The sequence below is a fragment of the Myzus persicae genome, unplaced genomic scaffold (genome assembly GCF_001856785.1).
Source record: "Myzus persicae strain clone G006 unplaced genomic scaffold, MPER_G0061.0, whole genome shotgun sequence".
Lineage (NCBI taxonomy): Eukaryota > Metazoa > Arthropoda > Insecta > Hemiptera > Aphididae > Myzus > Myzus persicae.
This window is the reverse complement of record NW_019100802.1, coordinates 1,324,196-1,344,918: the sequence shown is the minus strand read 5'-3', so window position 1 is coordinate 1,344,918 and position 20,723 is coordinate 1,324,196. Positions and strand designations below refer to the sequence as shown.

Here is a 20,723-nt window from a genome sequence, read left to right as displayed (position 1 = left end):
GATCGAAATATACGTACATAAACAAACATCCATAATTTAATAAAACTTGATAGTAAAAATATCGGTAAGTTCTGTGTACCTCACACACGCTGTAATTTGAAAATATAGAGCATACATGTTAAGACGACGAGTGCTAGACCGTGCAAAAAGTTTGCTTATCCATCAACAAACTTTTCCCTAACCAACAACATTATACTCCCACAGTTTTCTGCGACACTGAAAACTTCTACTACATATTATATTTCGCTCCCTTACTGCTTTATGTATGTTTGAGAGTAAAAATACAGTAAATCACTAGGAATTATCCTGGATTTATTATCAAAATTATTTTTAAATATGATAAAATCGACAAAACAGTAAACGCTTTATATTACATTGTCCTATCGGAAAATTACTTTTAATAAAAACAATTAAGAAACCAAACAGAAATATTATTATGTAAGCACAGTATCATTAGGATGGATCCATCTACTATAATATACCTACTTAATTAACATTACACATTTAATTACAAAGAATGTAATTTAACAGTACCTACGTTTGAAGTTACTTTTTTTACTTTTTTTAGACATCCATCAATTGAAACGAATAAAAACATATCTAATAAAAAATGTTAGCACAACTATCGAAAAACCTAGGTAATCTCATACAAAAGCTGTTCGATAATAAGGGAGCCATTGTTATTGCCTATGCTCTCTTGTTCGCGCTACAGAAAGTTTAAAACTGAAATTATTGGCGCGAGTAAGAAATTGCCCAAAACTGTGAGCGGGAAGGGTGTGGTTCGAAGCCATATTTTCTCCTAAATAATAACATTACAAAATTACAACTACATGTTCGCGGTGTATATACTACCAATGAACGACGATGAAACGTACTCGAGAACTGTAAAAAAAATACAAATATTGTGTGTTTGCCATATTTATGCGAGATAACAAACGTGGAACCAACTCCAAATGCATTTTTTTCTGAAACCGATTACACTTACTGAGAAAACAAAAAAGATACGAGGTGCACCGGAAACCAACGACGATGAATTATGTTTTTACGCGCACCATAAACGTTGTTCACCATCGGTAGGTGATAAAATGGCAACCTATATACTATTATCAGGTCAGTTGCATCACCGTATAACAAACGAATACAATTAGACGAACAGCGAATGCAAATAGGCACAACAATTTAATAAATACATCAACGAATTCGATGATAAGGTATAGTTTTGCAAAATTTGAATGGAAGCTAGTTATAAAAAACCTAATCTTTATGGCTAATCAATATTATACTTTAGTCGTGAATAAGCGAATGTTATCAACATTTAGTAATATACGTTTTGAATACACAAGACACGACACACGATGAAAGCACCTTCATAAACTACTATGTTGTATGTACCCATAGTTAATAGACATATGGTATTTTAAGTGGAAAATACTATTTGGGGCGTTTGTGATTTAAGCACACACATTACTCAGGCTTTTATTCAGAACTTATAAATTACATATTATGTGTAATTGATCCCAAAATTATGATTTTTTTAGTTATTTATTTTGCCAAGGTAACGGTTTTACTTATTTTATGTTAATTAAGTATCAAAAAATTAATAATTTGTTTTATTGAAAAGGTACTCTAAAAAGTTAGGTTTATCTGGGAAAACTAATGTAGAGAGCTGGTGGTACACTATACTCCAAGCCACGAGAGAAGTAACCCGTGTCGTCAAGACCAAATCACGTACGAATCCATGAATTCCCTACCTATTATTAGGCATATCGATGTTGTATAATCACAATCGTTTACGTTCGAGCCACCACAACGCTACACTGAATAGCACAAGTTGAGGGGAAATGAGGCCTCGTAACATCGTTGCATCAGTCTGCATGAGCGAAACAGATTACTTCTTTCTTGGCCCCGAGTTTAACTCGCTAAGCCATAATATATGGAAGCATAATGGAATAACATCAAAAAATGGCGTTGTGACCAGTCCAAGAACACTTAAGCTCATTAAAATCAGGGGTAGAGGAAGATTACCGTTGGGTAGAGATAAATTACAAGATATAGAGGAAGTGGCGATGGGCCCAAGTGGCCTTGAATAATCAATAAATAAAAGAAGAAGGCTGTCATCGAAATTGTTTAATCAAACTCAATAATAATAACAAAATGTGAAAACATTAATGAATTTAAATTTTATTTTTAATATAAAATTTAATTTCGGCTTAAGAAAGTTACCTAGCCTTTTCCAAATAGCATGTGATCTGCGACACCCTGTACCAATTTAATCATGATTATTGTTTCAAGCATTAATTTTCCGAGCAAAACGTCCTGACGAGGAGAGAGAAAAAGTCAAGTAAACTGAGAACACTGTCTGCAAATAATGTATTTGTGGAGGAAACTGTTATATACAAACAAAAAAGAAAAAAACACCATGGAAAAGCGTCATAAAAATAATTCCTTTCGGTCGAGACCCACACTTCCCGTTCCCCCTGCCACAACCACACTACTGCATGTAGTCGAGGGAAAACTTATTTTTAAACTACTTAAAAAGCTTAAGAATAGCGAGGATTCGGAGCGGGGATATTACAAATAATATAAATTAGTTTCACCAACAAAGTTATACAAAACAAGCATCGGGGCAAGTTGTTTGGACAAAGCTCAATGGATCCCGAAAAGTTTCGGATGCGCGCGCGTGCATGGGTAAAAGTTGATCGGAATGAACTTTGGCACAACTACCGTCGACGTCGCGAAGTTAACGGCAGGTTAACTTCGCCACCGCCACCGCACTCCTCACCGTAGTAGTTAAAAGTTTACTTTTAGAGCTGAAAAAAAATAATATATAAGAAAAGGAGGGGGAACCAAATATGAAACAAAAGGCAGAGACCGTCAAACAAGACGACGAATTTTACAACAAAATGTGCAAAGGGAGTGAAGGATGAGTAGGTGGAGGGCCGGGAATGAAAATAAGTTTAAATAAAGTGAGTGAGTCCGGTCTTAAATAAAACTTCCGAAGTTCGGCGGTGGCGGCCCTCGGAAAGTTTTACGCCTTTCTATATTTTATGAGCCTCTTATTACTGGCAAAACTTCTATCTGAAAAGTTAACTCATAACCCCTCGATCACCACCGTCTCCGCCTGACGACCATGCACAGCACACGCAGACCGGTGTTCGTCGTCGCAGACTTTGATATTAAATACAATTAAACCGACTTAAGGTTGGACGGCGGAAAACCCCGAGCAGAAGAAAATCGTTGCGGGGAAAAGAAATTATCGCAATAAAACCGAACTTGTGAGAGGATGAAGAACTACGATTCTTACTCGTTCGCTCTTTATCTCTAATTAACGGTTCTAAATTAAGTCGTCACTATAGCTGGTCAAACAAACGTTTCAAAATTTCATCATCTATCAACACATACATTTACGAAAGCAAAAAGTTCATAACAACATTGAATCGTAAAATATGATTGATCTATTGACATTAAAAAAATTGTATATTTTAAAATAGATCTCGTATATTTAAACGTTTTCATAACGGTTGCTTACTTTACCATATTATTTTTATCTTTAACTGTTGTTACTATAAATTTAACATTATATATGTAAATTATAATAAATGATAATGAATAATGATCAATAACAATAATATACTAACATGTAAACTTCGTAGTAAATCAAGGTAAAATTCCCTGACTCACTTCAATAAACGTGTAACCCTTTTGTTTTCATTAATATGTTATTCAGAACTACTTTTAAGTACACTGATTTTTTTATGTTAAAAAGCATTTAACAAATTTTTTCAAAGAAACAATTTAAGAATTTTTAAAACTTTTAACGTCTCACTGTTGCAATAGGTACACAACAACAATGACGAATAAACAGTGGAATTAAGGTATTTTTCTAATTGGGTAGACATATTATGAATAACAAATTAGCACGCATAATATTAAATCCGTTATTAAATCGAATAAACAATTAATATTTTACTAAACATTTTGTCCTGATCGTTAACAGGTTTTACGTGGAAATATACATAAGATGACCGTGTAGGTATCAAGAAGGCATAGCGGTAAAGTTAACTCGGAAAACTTTTAATTAACCGAAAATATACACGTTGATACTCAAGTCGAGAATACCGTGGTCTACCCAATATTTTCGTGTTGGTAAGATGTAAACAGGGGGAAGCGTCTACCATGTTCGAGAATGGTGCTGGGGATGTAGATCGTTCATTCTATTGAGAGGAGGTAGGTTAGAATGAATTCGTTATTAGTGACGATTCATTCTTTTTGTTCATTAATTTACTCCGTATTTGGCGCCCTTGATCGATATATTATAAATTATATAGTACATCGTACACACGATGACGTACAGTTGCGAAAATCGTTTATTCCAAAGACCAAAGTCTGCCAATAATCGATATAATTATCTCGAAAGTTTACGCAACTGTTAAGACTTTTTCTTCTTTCGGAAAATGCAGGGTAAAAATAATAAAATGACGATGTCATATCATGACCAACACTACACCACTTGTGCACTGGTTAAAGCACGATGTCACCTAATAATCGCGAACACACATTAAACTCGACAACGTAAGTACGTTAGTCAGACGCACGCAGTTAACAAAACAAACACGAACATTAAAAACGAACGTCTGGGCTATGCGCAATTATTTATTTATAAATAATAATGCATTACTTTTTTATTATTGTAATAATCACGTGTCCATACTATTAAGTCGACGGTTAACCACGACAGGTAAATGGTATTTGAAAAACTTTGACGCGGGCGCGATACGACGGAGCGCCGCATGACAAAAAGCCGTCTTACAGTTCGAGTTGGTGGATTATTCCGATTCTTAAACGGACGACGGCGCGACGGGAGAATGTTATGACGATCGTCAATTCTTTATCGTCGTCGGTACATAGAAAAGATAACAAATTACCACCGAACAAGCGCGCTGGAAGTGGTTGGGGGGAGGGGGTTACTACGTTTAGCCGGGTGAGAACGCAGCCCTCGCCTGCCGAACAAGCGGCGGCGGCGGCGGCGGCGTCGTCGTCGTCGTCACCGCCAACGATGACGACGAAGCAGGGTGTGCGAGAAGAGGAACGGCCGGCGGCCGGTAATAGTGCCATTGATTTTTCCCGAATATAGCTGCTGATGTGCTGCTCTTGCTCTGTTGTTACCCGCCACTGCCACCAGACGGAAGCAACGGCGGGGGCGAACAAGTGGGCGAACGAGCGGTACGGACCCGGGTGGTGGTATATACGTGAGTAGGGGTGGCCGGCTATGTTCTTCTCCACACCGCAACACCGCGTCGTAATGAAACACACGACGTCGGACTTTACCGCGCGTGCGATGACGACCAGACGACGACAGCAATAATAATAATAATAATAACGACTACAAGCCGCCCTCAGTTTCTTTTCACAAACCCGCCGGCGGACGGCGTAACACGCGCTGTCCTTAGACAAGGCGGCAGCCGCTTAATGACTCGATGGTCGAAGTAATTTCCCACATTTATCCGCCGCCGGCAATTATTATTCCCGTCTATATTGTAATGTATATCAGACGACGAGACGACTTTTGTCGCAATTCGCTACAAACCACCAAAACGTCGATAATATTGCTGCTTGTATATACGCCATAACCCCCAAGACGGAGGTTTTTTGGGGGAGGGGGAGTAAATAACAACGATCGGTGTTATTATTTTCCTTTTATTAAGTATTTTATAAACGCCTCACACCGGAACGGTCAACTTCAACAGCCATCGAGAGTACGAGCACCAAAACACACTTATTTTTTTTTTATAACAAATTTTTCATTAGTGTTAAATAGGTTAACGTGTCAGATTCATAACAATTATTTATTTTTTTTTTTTTTATTATTATTTCTATAATAATATAATGGACATTTTTCTTTATCTCACTCCATTTATTAAAAACTATACCTATCCTCTGAATAAATATCGTGTAACGCTAATTCATCGTGTTATAACAACTGATCTCTTTTTGATTGACTTATTTATCGATACGCGAGTACTTTCACCACCTATTGATCCAGATGCTTTTTAAGAAACGTTTATTAAACGCCTCAAGTAATATAATAAATCTCCTCAAATATGACCGTTTTTTGAATGCATTACTTGATCGATTTAAAAAGAAAATATGAACCTACTTAAAGATAGATTTGCAACACAAGTAGATCAACATCAGAATTAATTATAACATGCTGTAATCATCCATGAATTATCATACGAACGAGACTAAAATTCATCATTAATTGATCCACGGTAATTAATAAAATATTTATACAGGTATAGTTGAATAGATTATACTTTAAATTGCGTTTAATAAACCACAAATTGTTGTATTATTAAATAAAGTAAATGTGGGTTAATTGTATTTAATTTACCTAAGTTCATGATACAAATACCTTCAGAAAAATGTATTATAAATATAAAGGTTCACATAGAGTGGAACGGTGGCTTTAAAATTCTTTTGTCTTGACGATGGCGGCAAGTTGTGTCCGGACTCATTTTAACGCTACCACTGCAGTGTCTACCTTAAGAAAGGTAATCACAATACCTCAAAAACATTAATTTCAATCAAATTTTTATAATTTAAGAAGGTTTTCAAATGGTCTTTTTATATTGGTAATTAGCAAATTTCAAAAAAAACCCAAAAAACACGTGGTTAATAAAATATATTAGCTGATGTAATTTTTGAATATAGTATAGTACATAAAATAATTATCAGTTCAGAAAAATCTAAAATTTAAATCACATGAATCAAATTATCATACGAACGAGACTTCATTCATCATACATTAATTCATTATTTTATGTATACGTTATGCTATAATGTAAATAAGTAAGGTTTTCAACTAAAGAATTAAAATTGTGTATACTCGGGTCTTAGTTATAGTATGTATTCCTATATGTAAATATACTTATTTCAGTAATTAAATTATAATTTAAATCAAAAATAAAATAATACAAACGAGACAATATTCTCGTTGATGAATGTTGAACCATTAAATTGTCCAAGGAAATACACCTAACAAATTATTATAGAGTCCCTGCCAAATCAAAATATATTAATTGTTTTAATATTCTGAACATATATCGTGACTATCAAATAAATGACTAGTCTTATGTTCTGCCAAATCTAAAATATTTAAGTTAATTTATAAATCATATTATGTAACAAGTTAGACACCTATTATGATATATAATTTATTCCATGAAAAATTGTATTATAATATATTGTATTTGTAGCTACACTCAACATACATAACACAATATAGAACATTGATACATGAATAAGTAACACAATCAGGCAAACCATGGCCCATGTTTTACTTCTAATGAAGTTGCCCTAATTAAAATCCACAGTGATCGGCACTCACAACCCTCCCGGTAGTCGCACCACTGTGAATAAATTAAGAATGAAATAATTAATAATCAATAATTTGTAAAACCAAATAAATACTTCCGATTTGTTAATTTATATTTAATAACAAAGTAAAAAAAAAAATATTGTAAATTAATTATTATTAATAAAATCCAATTTGATTCTTAAAAAAATTGTAACAACTTGTTACATTACAGAATTTCTATTAAGTCATTGACAATGTTGATAATGTACGGCAGGTTATTAAAGCGAACAATTAAACTATATAGTAACAATTTTTGGCATCACGAAGGCATATCATGGATTCTTGCCATAACTATAATTATATTTATGAATAATGTTTAGATACAAAAATAAAGTTTCGTGTTTGTTATACAGTTTAAACTGAACGGTTTTGAGTAAGAAAAATTCGATGTTTGGCTATAAAACGAATGAAATTATTTTCGTATTTTTAAACGATTATCAAACTTCAAAATTGTAGGGTGCATTTAATTTAAGAGCTCATTGGAAACAAAATCAATTAAAAAGCACTTAAATATTAACTTCTCTGCCTTTAACTAGGTACACAATATAATACCGTAGATCGTAGATGTAAAATAAAAAATAATTACTTTATTATTACACAAAATTAATTAGTTGTAGTTAGGAGATTAAGTAGTGACCTATTCGACATAATATGATGTTTAAAAGACCCACACTATTACAGGCACTTAGTTCTATTTATTACTGAAGTGTTATGTATAAATTGATGAGTACAGCGGAAATCGGAGATAGTTTTTGGGAAAAGTTTGCGTTCAAGCATTTAAGGGCCGACACTACTATCGGGGAACTTGTCAAATGTCGGCAGTGTCGGATTGAAGGGCGAAGGGTAAACGCAACGGCCGCATATTGGTTTCAAAGGGGTGTTTATTATTGCGAGGCCGTCAGATAGGGAGAGGGTAGAAGTAGCGTCGTTGTCGTCGTCCAGTCAAAAATCGCAAGTATTTTCGCCCTCTATCCCACCCTTTCAACCACCACAGTAACCCTGTCTATCCTATTCCGGGCACAACTGACCGAACAAATCAATATGAGTTTTGTTTTGGTTGTTTGTTGTGTGTTGTAATACTCATACACCACCTCTGCGGTAACCTACCGCCAACGCCATGGATGGACGGACACCACGCAACCACGACGACAATTCCCGCCCAAACGGAAAATCATTGTCGACAAAATCTGCTCTCCTCCTCCTTTAGAAAAACAAAGGTTTAATTAAATAGGACGACAGCCACCGTTTAACGGATGACGGTAATGCGCGCGAGACTTATAAGTTATAATACCAACTACACATAAGATAACACTGGAAGAATATGTGAGATTTATAATCTCTCTTATTACCGACTAACATAGTCAACTAACATAAACACTACATAAACATTAAAGAAATTAATAAGACAACCGCAAATTTGTATAATATACAATTAAATTAATTGTATTTATTAAAAAACCGATGTTGCATATCACATACTATAATAAACAACAATTGTATAACACACGCATTACACCATAGGAAATTATTAGATAATAATAATGGGCATTTTATAACGTAGGGCGGCTTATATTAATAATAATACGATTTATCTGCTACGTATGTGTAATAAGTAAACCACTAGGTACACATATACATGTAAAATACTTTTTTTTACAATAACTTCTTACAACAAACAATATTTTATAATAACTAAAAACCACTCAGTAACTAGAACAATGTATACAACACATATTAAATACCTATCATCTATATAGCCGTCAGAAAAGTAATATGATTCGATTAACAAAAACCTTTCTAAAATTACACTAAAAAAGGATATCACAGGCAATGTTAATATTATATTGCAGATTTTTTTAAAGATCAATTTTAGGTACAACAAAATAATTAACTATTACCACGTTCAATTTTTAGTTCACATACTAGAAATTGACGTACTTAAAAGGGGTGAGTGTGTATCTGTCTGCGGTAAGGAGAGAAAGAGTGACAAAAAGACAACGGTGAAAAAGAAAGAAACTGGAAAATACGACAGACTGTTTATTATTTAACCATGGTTGCCAAAGATACCCAGGCACATATCTATAAATTTAAAATGGCGAGGGGCTAAATTTTGTTCAGTAAATATAATACAGGGTGATTCTCCAAGAATGTTCGCTTCTTTTTGTCTTAAACAATGCTATTCAAAATTTGATTTTTAGAATTTTGAAATATTCTTAAGACCATATTTTCAAATTCAAGAGAGTTTTTGGTACTATTTAAGGAGTGTCTTGTGGTGATACTAGCTTCTATTTTTCAAATGTAAGCCCGCTTGTTTTACTATAAATTATTAGATGGATAATTTTCCTGAAAATATTGAAGTATTAAATTCAAAATTCGAAAGAGTAGTTGTTCACTTATCCATTAAAATATTTATATATTAAGTATAATAGTCCTTTAAAATGATATTACAAAAATATAAAGTACGTATATTTAGCATTGGATCTAGTACCTATTTGTTAATCTTGCACAAATTTTACAAATCAAGAACGTTGATAAATGATTAATTATTATTTATTAATTTTTATCACCAACAATTTCAAATCACCACAATCTCCGTACTTTCTTAGCCTACTATCCTTAGCACACAAAGATTAATATATTAATAAATAACTCAAAAACTACTCATTTAAATTTGATTCTAATACATCAACATGAACATTAACAAGATAAATAATATCTAGTAAAAAAAACTTCAAGAACTTGAAAATATTATCTTTAAGAAGAGTAATTATTCCAAACATAAGATTTTTAATAACTGCATTATCGAAGAAAAATGAGTTGAGGAATTTCGGTGTATCACCTTGTAAACACTATAGAATATAAATAGGATTTGATAACAATATTATTATTAACAATTGTATTTATATTATTTTAAATTGGCGGATATTATAAATATTACAAATTATATGTGTAATATAAAAGCCCCTACCCTCTGGATCAGCACCTGATGACGACGATAAGTTGTTTCGTTCTTAGACGTTAATATTTGTTGATCGTTTGCGTATACTCTCTCCATAGTAGCAGATAATATTTTATAGTAAAATATAAACCATTAGAGATTTATAGCGAAATCGAGATTAACTGAAGAAAACAATCCACACACATTAATTTGCCGCGTAATTTTCAGTTATATAATGAAGAAACAATAAGAATCACTAAGATACATCTTAAAAGGAAATAAAATATTAATCTGATATTATTATGTTTAACAATAATATACCGGCACGAAGTACTAACATATAAATATAGTATAATATCGGAATATCACAGTATAACGCCACGAAACGCGTGTACGTAGTAGGTACACACACATCCGCAATTCAAGTACGCCCACGATCAAGCATAATTAATAATGATAATTATTATCATTAAGCTATTATTATTTATAACTATTAACTGGAAATATAACTAACATAGACGTTATACTACTAGCATAAGGTCTATGAACTATAACGACACATTTTGTCGAGTGACATAATTGATAACATTATACAGATAATGATAAATTCACCTTAAAAAAATATACATGAGATATTTCAAATTTAAAACTTTAGGTGCGTCCCGCGTATACTCGATTGGCACATTAATAATAATGAAAAATAAAGGGAGAAAAACTAATATAATGCCAATTCGTTAATGATTTGCAGGTACTGTTAAATAAGTACCCAATTAGATCGTTTATTGTTTTAATTTCTGTACTATAAGTAAACAAAAATAAATATAATATATCCATATTACAACGTTTTGAATTCAAAATATTGTATTAAAAATGCGAAAAGTTAGTTTTTCCCGGTTTTGTACGTGTATTTTTCACAGAATATTTTTTAGACAGCCAATTAAAATGCAACAATTCAGAGTCTTAAGGTTTAAGTATATAAATTAAAACAAAATGAGTAGTCTACACGCCATAACGTTCAAGCTGGTATAATCTTCACCTAACTGGGTTCTAGTAAGTATTATAATACAAAATACAAAAACACAAAATAGAATTTTTGAGTGCCCAGGTTTGCTAGTTTACCTTAACGTAGAAAAGACAAGTTATAAAGTCATAAGCCAAGCGCACGCGTCGCGTATCAACGATATACCTGCTGCTCCGACCACTACTCGCGCCTGATTATCTTTATAATATTGTTATAATAAATAATAATGACGTACAGGTAACTAGTTTTTCCTTTGTTCAGCGATACGAATTGGGAATAGAGCGATTTTTTCTCTTTCTCTCTCGAAAGCCAATAGTCTTCTTCCCCTCCCTTTTTTCAACGACTGAATCGCCCCGGCAGAACCGTTATAATAAGACAATAACATTACGCACGGATATCGAATGTACGGCATAAAGTAAGGGGGAACGAGAGAGGGTGAGGAGAACTACAGCCAAACGTTGTTTGTCGATTTAACAGTATTGCCACTGTAGCGAACGACATTTTACTTCCGAGAGTTGTCTTAAACATTACGTACTACTGGCGAATATGCAGGTGTGTGTGAGGGGGGAGGTTCATGCTGAATGGACACGTTTTGAGCAAGACGACAACGTTCACACTATTGGACAAAATCAGTTTATTTTTTTTATGCCATGTATATTTTTTAACCGTCAAAATATACTTCAAACCTACGGACGTTATAAGTCACCTCAACAATATTAATCTACGATGTAACAATCTACAACTTTTATAACGATTTTATAAATTCCTTTTTAAAAATTAGCAACCGGTGCACTATCGTTAAATAAAACCACCAACATAAGAACTTAGGAGTAACGCTGGCAACGAGGCCGTGTCCAACGCGTTCAATATTCATACAGGCACACACAACCGGTTTATTTCTTTCTCATCTTCTCTGGTTTAGGGTCAAGAGGCGCGCCGAGACCTTTTCCACTCCTTATTATCGAACCACCCGATCACCGTGTTTAATTCCGATTTCTATCGTCATGTGTGTGCACTGTGCAGTCATATTGTGGAGTTATTTTACCATTGTGTTCACCATTCGGGCAGTTGAAATAAAACGAGGCCTGTTTTTTTGCGTGAAAAACGCGCACGCTTTCACCAGACAACGGTCGATTGTTGATAAAGGGGCAGGTTCTCAAATGTGAAAGTCAAATTTTGCAAACTGTCTTTAACTATCCTAACACATTCCTAATTTGTTTTACCCAACATTACAATAAAAAAAATGAATTAGTTATATCTTATACACGGACAAAACCCGTTTTAATGTTCTAATAAAATTATCATTGTTATTATTATGTACAATATACTTCTATCTCCATTATTCAATTTTAAGCGTCGTGACCTTGGGATGTATGTGTATTATACTTTTTAAAAAGAACCAGTAAACCAATGTCAGTAGACTATAACCATTATAATACATCCATAATTCAAAAACGAGGACAGAACTTGTATTTGATAAAATAATGCAAACATTTAATATGAACAAGTACTTTTAAAAAACAACCTGTTTGGTCACTATGATGCAATAAATCAATCAATGGGTCACATATTAAAGTCAAACTAAATAACAATTATTTATATATAAGTTCAAAATAATATCTATTTTTAACATCATTTAAAAAAATATTATTGACATTTTAGTGCATCAGAAGATTATTTCATGTGATCATAAAAGTTGGAAATAGAAAGTATCACTTAACTTGTATGCTACATATTTAACCTAGACAGTAAAGTTAGAACTTATAAGACAGCAACTAAACATGTCTTCATTTTACTAAATAGGATATTTAGAATTTTAGATGTACCATTTTTTTAACAAAATATATTAAGGTTCTAAAATAAAAATAATCAATATTTGGGACTACAGAACATTTTTTTTAAAAATTGACTTCTGTGTTTTATCACAATTGTTATCACTGCTATAGGTTTTTTTATAATAAATTAAAAACATTTGTAGCTTAGATAATTCAAAACTTTTAATTAACTTGAAACAAAGTAGATATTTAAAAAAAACTTATTCAGCTAAAAACAAAAAATCAACATTTTAAAATAAAAATTTCTTAATAAGGAACCATACTTAGGCATATAAAATTTAAGTCTTTTTAAAAATTACAATTAAATAATTAATTTAATAACAAACTTGTAGGAACAAAAAAAAAAATACAATATTAAACTGAAAAATTATCTTTTTATAATAAATAATATCTTCAAAATTCAAATAAGGAGTTACTTTTTATCACATTGATTTAAAAATATCAGTCCGTGTTACGTTATATCAGCCTTTATTATTTTATAGGTGCAATTCATCTGCAGATGCAGGCACATCGAACTCTGGCACTAGCCAAGGTTGATACGCATGATTAGAATCCATGGCCACACTTTCTTCCCCATTGTTGTACTGTACACAACCACACGGTGTACATGTTTGATGATCACAGTACAATGGTGAAAGCATTGGTTGAGCATGTAGTTCAGTTGAATTTGACAAAGTTTCAATAAAGTTTGGTGTAATGCAATTTTGATTAAAATTGGAGGGCTGTTCCAGTAGTATAATTTGCTCATTGAATGGATGAAAATTGTTTGATACAATTGGTGGAGGTGTATTTATATACCATGGATGCATCACATTCTCATTATTTGTCAAGTTTAGAGGTGTCATAGGCAGATCTGGATGCTGTTGATACTGATGGACATAAAAAGAGGGATGAAATATTGGCCCGGGGAAGATTCCATGAATGGGTCCATGAAAAAAGCCTGGATACTGAACTGGAGTTTCACATTGTTCAGGGCTAGGAAAAATAAATTGGTTACAGTCAGATACTTGATTAATTTGAGTAGGACTCTCCATCAATTCCCTCATATCTTGTTCAACTGGTATTAATTTCAGCTGATTGTATTCCACATATATTTTTTTAGCCAAATCTTTAACGTATACTTCAACTGGTTCATTTTTCCCCTGAATACGTTGAATATAACAATGATACCCCTTAGTGCCAACATAAACCATACATTTGCTGCCTTCTTTAAACTCCCAATTATTCCATCTGCCATAGAATTTTTCTTTTTTATTATTCAACCAAATATCATACTCTGTGTTTCTGTATAATTTAGGTGTCAAAGCTTTAGCCACTTTGAATGGGAATGGAGTAATACCATGTTCAAGAAGCTCTTTCATATCTGAACAAGTAGCTCTCTTTTCCAAACTAATCGGGTCACTTAATTTTGAAGCTGGTAAATTTCTGTCAAATAACATTTCTTTCACAGCAAATTCTACACCCGAAAGTTTAAAAACATTGTTGTATAGCATTTCATATACAATTGATTGGCAAAATGAAACATTTACAACAGACTCTTTCACAAGTACCAAATCGTAGGTTCCTTCATAATTGAGACATATATTTAAGGTTTTTATTGCATTTGGAGTTTCGATTTTTAGAGGTATAAAAGGATGAGAATCTACATAAAATGCAATACTTATTTTGTATATTTTAGCAGCAATACGCATATCCAACAATTCACCATCTATTTTTGTATCAGTAATTTTATTTGCATATTTATCAACAGATAACTGAGTCATTTGAGTAAATTCTTTGATTTGCAGTGAAGAAAACTGTAGAAGTTGTTGTCGTACAATCATATGGCAACTTTGTGTTAGAAACACACATTGCGATATACATCTGAATAAACTATTACCATCTTTAGGCACTACATGTCTCATTAATCCAACTGATTCTAACAATTCATCAATTTTTGGTATCTGGATCCTTTTAGATTTGCTTCTATTTCTTACGGATAATGTCAACATTTTGAAACCAAATCCTAAAAAAAATACACAAAAATTTAAAAAAAAACATTTAAAAAGTAATATTAAACGCACTAAAAATTAATCATAGTTTGTCTTCTGTCTATTAAATATATGACAATTTCATTTAATTGTGCGTTCAATATTATAAATGTTTTTTTTTATCTTTTTGTATATTTTTCTATAAAATATTATCCAGTTTCATAATACAAATTGTATTGACTTCAAACTATCCATTAAATTTTTAGTGCGTTATTATCATCTTAAATTTTAGTAAATTTTAGTAAGTATAAACACAAAGGTACAAACAATTACACTGATAACAATTAAACAAATAAAATTAATTAAATCTATGACGATATTTTTAGCCAAATTGATTTCCAAAGTGAGATAACAAATAATATTCCTACATGCCTATTGACTTTTATTTAGTTAACAGTTGGTATTGAGTTAGCAAATGTATAGAAAAAAAAATAGTTCGTTTCTACCAATGCATACCTAAATGTTTTATATCCACCTAATTATAATATTAATATGTATAAAGGAATTGCAGAACATACTTCTGACTTGTTCATTTACAAAAGATAAATTTTAAGATATTTATTAAATCACTTACAGTGAATAGTTCAAATTTTCAAGAGTAGGTACAAAATTCTTAAAACAAAATTGTTGGTAGGAAAATGTTATGTTATCATGTTACTACATATCTATGAAGATTAAATTCCTAACGTTATATACAAGTCAAGTATAATGAAATAACAGTAAAAGAACCAATTAATTATATTCAAATAATCATTCATTTCTATCTTAAATATATTATACCTAAATCCTATAATTAATTATTAAAAACCATGGACACATACATCGTATCCTATCTTAACAATAATTTAAACACCAATTTCAAAGATGAACAAGAAGGTCCCAAACAAAAAATTATACAAAATACATTGTTTAATATTTTCAATATGTATTAATCACCAATGCGTACTTTTTATATTTATCTACATGCAAATTAATTGTATAATAGTTGAAATTACTAATTACCTACAATTCTTAATTTCAAATTGTTGAAGTTTAAATGTCACAAAATAATAAAGTTTATGAACTAATGTAAATAAATATGAATTGGCACTCACTGTATGAAAAGATTAACAATAATTCATATTTATTCACATTTTAGTATAAGCATTTTTGTATGGAAGTAAAAAAGTAACTATCGATACCCAACGTAGTATAAAGATTTTTTGAATATTTTAATCAATCTTAAATACGCAAAATACGCATTTCCGAATTATTTCAAGTCACCCAAAGAATATTATACAAAAAGATTAATCTTTTGAAAAGGAAAAATTAAACCCCTCTACCCTAAAATTCAAACAAATCACCGTGCCCATAAAAGAAAACGATCACATGGGCGAGAAAATATGTTAACACGTTACGTGCGCACACACCGAAGGTAGATAAAGAATAAAAATCATGGCATAACAGGAGCGGGTATGTTTCTATTGATCGTTTATTAATAAATTAAAACTAAAACGTGACGTGTGCGACCGATGAAATGTCACGTCACGAAATTTAGTGGTTTACATAAGTGAACCGCGGTAGTTTGTACAACGAATAGGATGCTATCAGGGGTACACGTATCAAAAGTGTGCGAATATTTTTTGTAAGAGACACAACAAAGCGCTTGTTTGGCACTGTTCATTTTTGTGGCGGGAAACGAAAACATTGACGAGTAGGTACATACTGACCATTTGAGATAACTTACATTATATTTATTTTATTATAGATAATATACTGCGGAATCCAGTGTCGTGAACAACGAATCGTTGATTTTGTTTAAGATTATCCAAAAATAATCAAATTGTTATATTTTTTAATTTTTAGCCATTGTTGGTTGAAAAGAACATACATCAATTTATTGATATTTTTTTATGAACCCTATTTTCTAGTAATTTTATAATACGTCAGCGATACCTAGCACGATTAAAGCAGTTTTCAGCCCCTTCCCGCAATCATAATACCTGGATCAATAAACCGAATGCTCGTTAATATGCAACAATGTGACAAAAAAATAAAAATATTATATTATAGTATTTATGATCGACGACGACGGCAGCTGGTAAACACGATTAACTGTTTTAAGCGTAGGTATTAACCACTATCGATGGCAGCTGCTCCCCGCGTGCGCGTTTCGTTAACTCCCGGAGCATTGTCGAGCGACTGCCGGCTACCGACGCTGCTGCGACCAATCGCGAATAACCCGCGCGATGCACGCCGCCAAAACTGTCGTTTCGATGATATTACCGATTTGTCGTCGCCCACCACCACAGCTGCAGCCGTGAACTGAAACGACTGCGGTCTGCGATACTGCGATGTGATAGTCGCGCAATGCGACCGGCCGGCCTCGTTATGGCCGCCGATTGCCGAACGACGGTGTGCGCGTCGATTCTCGTGCGTGCGTGCGTGTGCGTTCGAGCGCGTGTGCATATAATATTATGCGTGTACCTATGTGTGCAGTACACGTAAGTAGTTGAGTGCGTGCAAGTATATATATATTATAATGTATGATATTATATTATTAATATATTTGTGTGCGAGCTCGCGCCGTAATATACTAAACAGGTTGGTTTTACTGACGACGACGACGACGACGCCGCCGTCACCGCTCAGGGCAATGAAATTGTTTTTAACTGCATGCCCACACGATCACGCCGATGCAACGATGACGGCGAAGAAGAAATCGAATCGATGTCATGATTTTGCTTCGCTAGCGTAAAGAAAAACGAATCCACATAAAAAAAACGAATTCGTCGAAACTGGAACACACGGGAGCATCCGTTTATTTCCAGATATAATTATTTATTTCGCGGTACCTACTTACACTCCTCTACAGAAAAATATTGCTGAAGTAATCGTTATTTTCAACACTGGCGGTGGACGGTTATATTTAGTTGTAATAACTGTTTTTCGAGAATAGTACATCATTTATTTTTACCTTTCCCTAGACCACCAAAAATTTCAAGGTCAGTTATAGAATATTACGATAAATATCCTGACATGAGGGAAAAATATGGTTTTGTGATGCAAATCGCCATTTTGTTCACAATATGGGTAACTAATTTTTAAAATATGCCGTTATATTAATATTGACAGATGTTACTTGAATAAAGGGGGACACGGGTCTACTGTATTGTATGATTTGGGGAAAACGCGGAACAATATTATTCGATTCAAATCGAAACTAACACAACCTACTATATTATACATAGAAATATCAATCAAATATTGTATTATCCAAGTGAAAGATATTCACCACCCGCCATACAAATACGAGTCCGCGTGGAGCGTTTACAACACATCAGACATGTATTGGTTCGCCAATAGGCAATAATAACTTCGGTGAAATAAAGCGATAAAGATAGGTTACAGAATTATCTCGAAATGACCATCAGAAGACTGTGTCCAATTATTATCGTTTGTAATAAAAAAAATAAAACTCGCGGTCAAAATGCGAAACGGCAATTACCTACCAACGACGGCGGCGAGTGTTACCGTAAACGCTTTTAATCCGCCAATGGTAAACACGTCTAATGAACCGGAGATAGAGAGGGCGGCACACAGATTGAGAGAGAAAGAGTCGTACGGAAAAAATCCGACCGATAGAATACTATTATTATACGTATTTCAGTACACCTACTCGGTGGAAGGTGTTGCGCATGCACGTTGCATATTACAATAATACGCGTGTATACATATTATAATATATTATACACAATAATGTAATCGTGAAAACCGTCGTGATTCGATTAAATGTGGCGGTCCGTAGGCGAGAATTCCACTCGGCGGCGGTCGGCGTTCCACGAGGAAGGAACGACTGGCGGGCGGCGTGCACGCGTGGTGTGTCCCGGTGTGAACGACGCCGCGCAGGCACACGCACACACACACGCGCGCACAGGTCTGTCGGTAACGCCGCGATCACGAAAGTGAATACCATACACTATTATACACTTCTACACTAGACAGGGGCGGCGGAGTGCGCGACCGCCGGTGAGAGGGCTGGTGGTTCGGCGGCGGTGCGTGCGTGTTTTCTGGGTACGATGTGGAAAGACGTGGGCCGCCGCCGCCGCCGAACGGATGACGGTTACGTCCAGCGAAACCCCGCCGACCCCTCCGCAACACCAGTCCGACAATCACGAAATCGAGTCGCGTCGTCGTGCCAGCCAGCCGTGCAGACCAGTTAAAACGCGCGCGCTCTTTTCGCATTGTCATCACCGTCGCCCTTCCATTTATGGTGCCTCAATTACCACCGCCGGCCGGCCGGCCGCCACCAATTGTGGTTATTACTTATTACTACCATACGGTTTGCCTTGACAACGACCACTTTTAACAGTCATTATCAAAATCTATGCGACAATCGCACATAATAATAATAATGATAATGTCACGCGGCAGCTAATATCATTATTGTGTTGTTGTTTAATACACGCGAGGGATGATTTCGTCGCATAATAATAATTAGAATTATCATTGGTTTCCGAGAAAACAATTTTATCAGTGATAAACGCCCGAGAGACGGCGGCAGTTTTATCGGATTTCGACAAACGCGGGTATATGCAAATACGCAATGACATCATAGAACATCGAGGATGGCATCACGACCAAAATAACATACATTGTTATTAATATTATTGCGATAACAATGTTGGAAAAAATGTAATATATATATAACTTATAGTTCAGCACAATAAACAATAGTAATTTAGTGTGTATACAACTATAAACGTTAAATGTTTCAGAGCAGTGTAATCGGTTTGAAGGAAACGCCGACGTAAGCAAATTTCCCTACTCCACACCCTTCGCAGTCAGCATTAAGGATAATCGCGAAACGTTGTCGGGACGACTAAGCTTTTTTTTTATTCATCAGCCGCGTGTACTTTTATGTAACAAATAACAATCTCCACTTTATCATGTGCATAAAAAAATGTGCAAACCTTCGTGAAAAAATACGTACAATAACAATTAATTATTATTGCTAAATCGGACTAGTGATGTTTGAACAGCGCTATCAGCGGTTTTCAATTGAGAACGGATTATTATTATGATTAAGACTAATTAATATTTACTAATAATGACGCGCAAGCGATATGATAGGAATCACTGGAAATGTTCACTAAGTCTTGCGTTTTTCGAGGGAAAAGTATGTGAATGAGACTCGAAAACACACGATTTTCAGCCACCGATTCTGTAACGTTATAATAATTTTAAGAAACGTTGAGGGGGAGGGGTGTTAAGAAAAATACCCACACCCTGATATTTAAAGGTAATAATACATAGAAACCTGCCACGTTCGTACGCCAAAGATCAAAGACGATCACGTTGACCCGCAAACGAACACATTCGAAATAACTCGTGGGCGGACAATTTGTAGGAAAACTGTGCTCCCAAAACCCACGACACCCCCCACAAGCCACATTATCACGTAACAACTAAATGATCATGTACTGGTGGTGGGGTTTCG

General features: G+C 34.0%; 1 protein-coding gene across 2 annotated transcripts in view; it reads right to left on the bottom strand.

Annotated features, from left to right (window-relative positions):
- LOC111043146 (C-terminal-binding protein) overlaps positions 1-20,723 on the bottom strand; it is a 28,853-nt gene that overhangs the window by 5,788 nt on the left and 2,342 nt on the right. Inside the window, exon 2 of one of the 2 annotated variants that reach the window (XM_022328005.1) lies at positions 9,814-15,219. The exons of the other annotated variant lie outside the window; for it this stretch is intronic. Coding sequence (XP_022183697.1) covers positions 13,691-15,205 — 1,515 coding nt within the window. The 5' untranslated portion in view covers positions 15,206-15,219 and the 3' untranslated portion in view covers positions 9,814-13,690. Of the gene's footprint in view, positions 1-9,813; positions 15,220-20,723 lie in introns of those variants that run through there. 2 annotated transcript variants of the gene reach the window in all.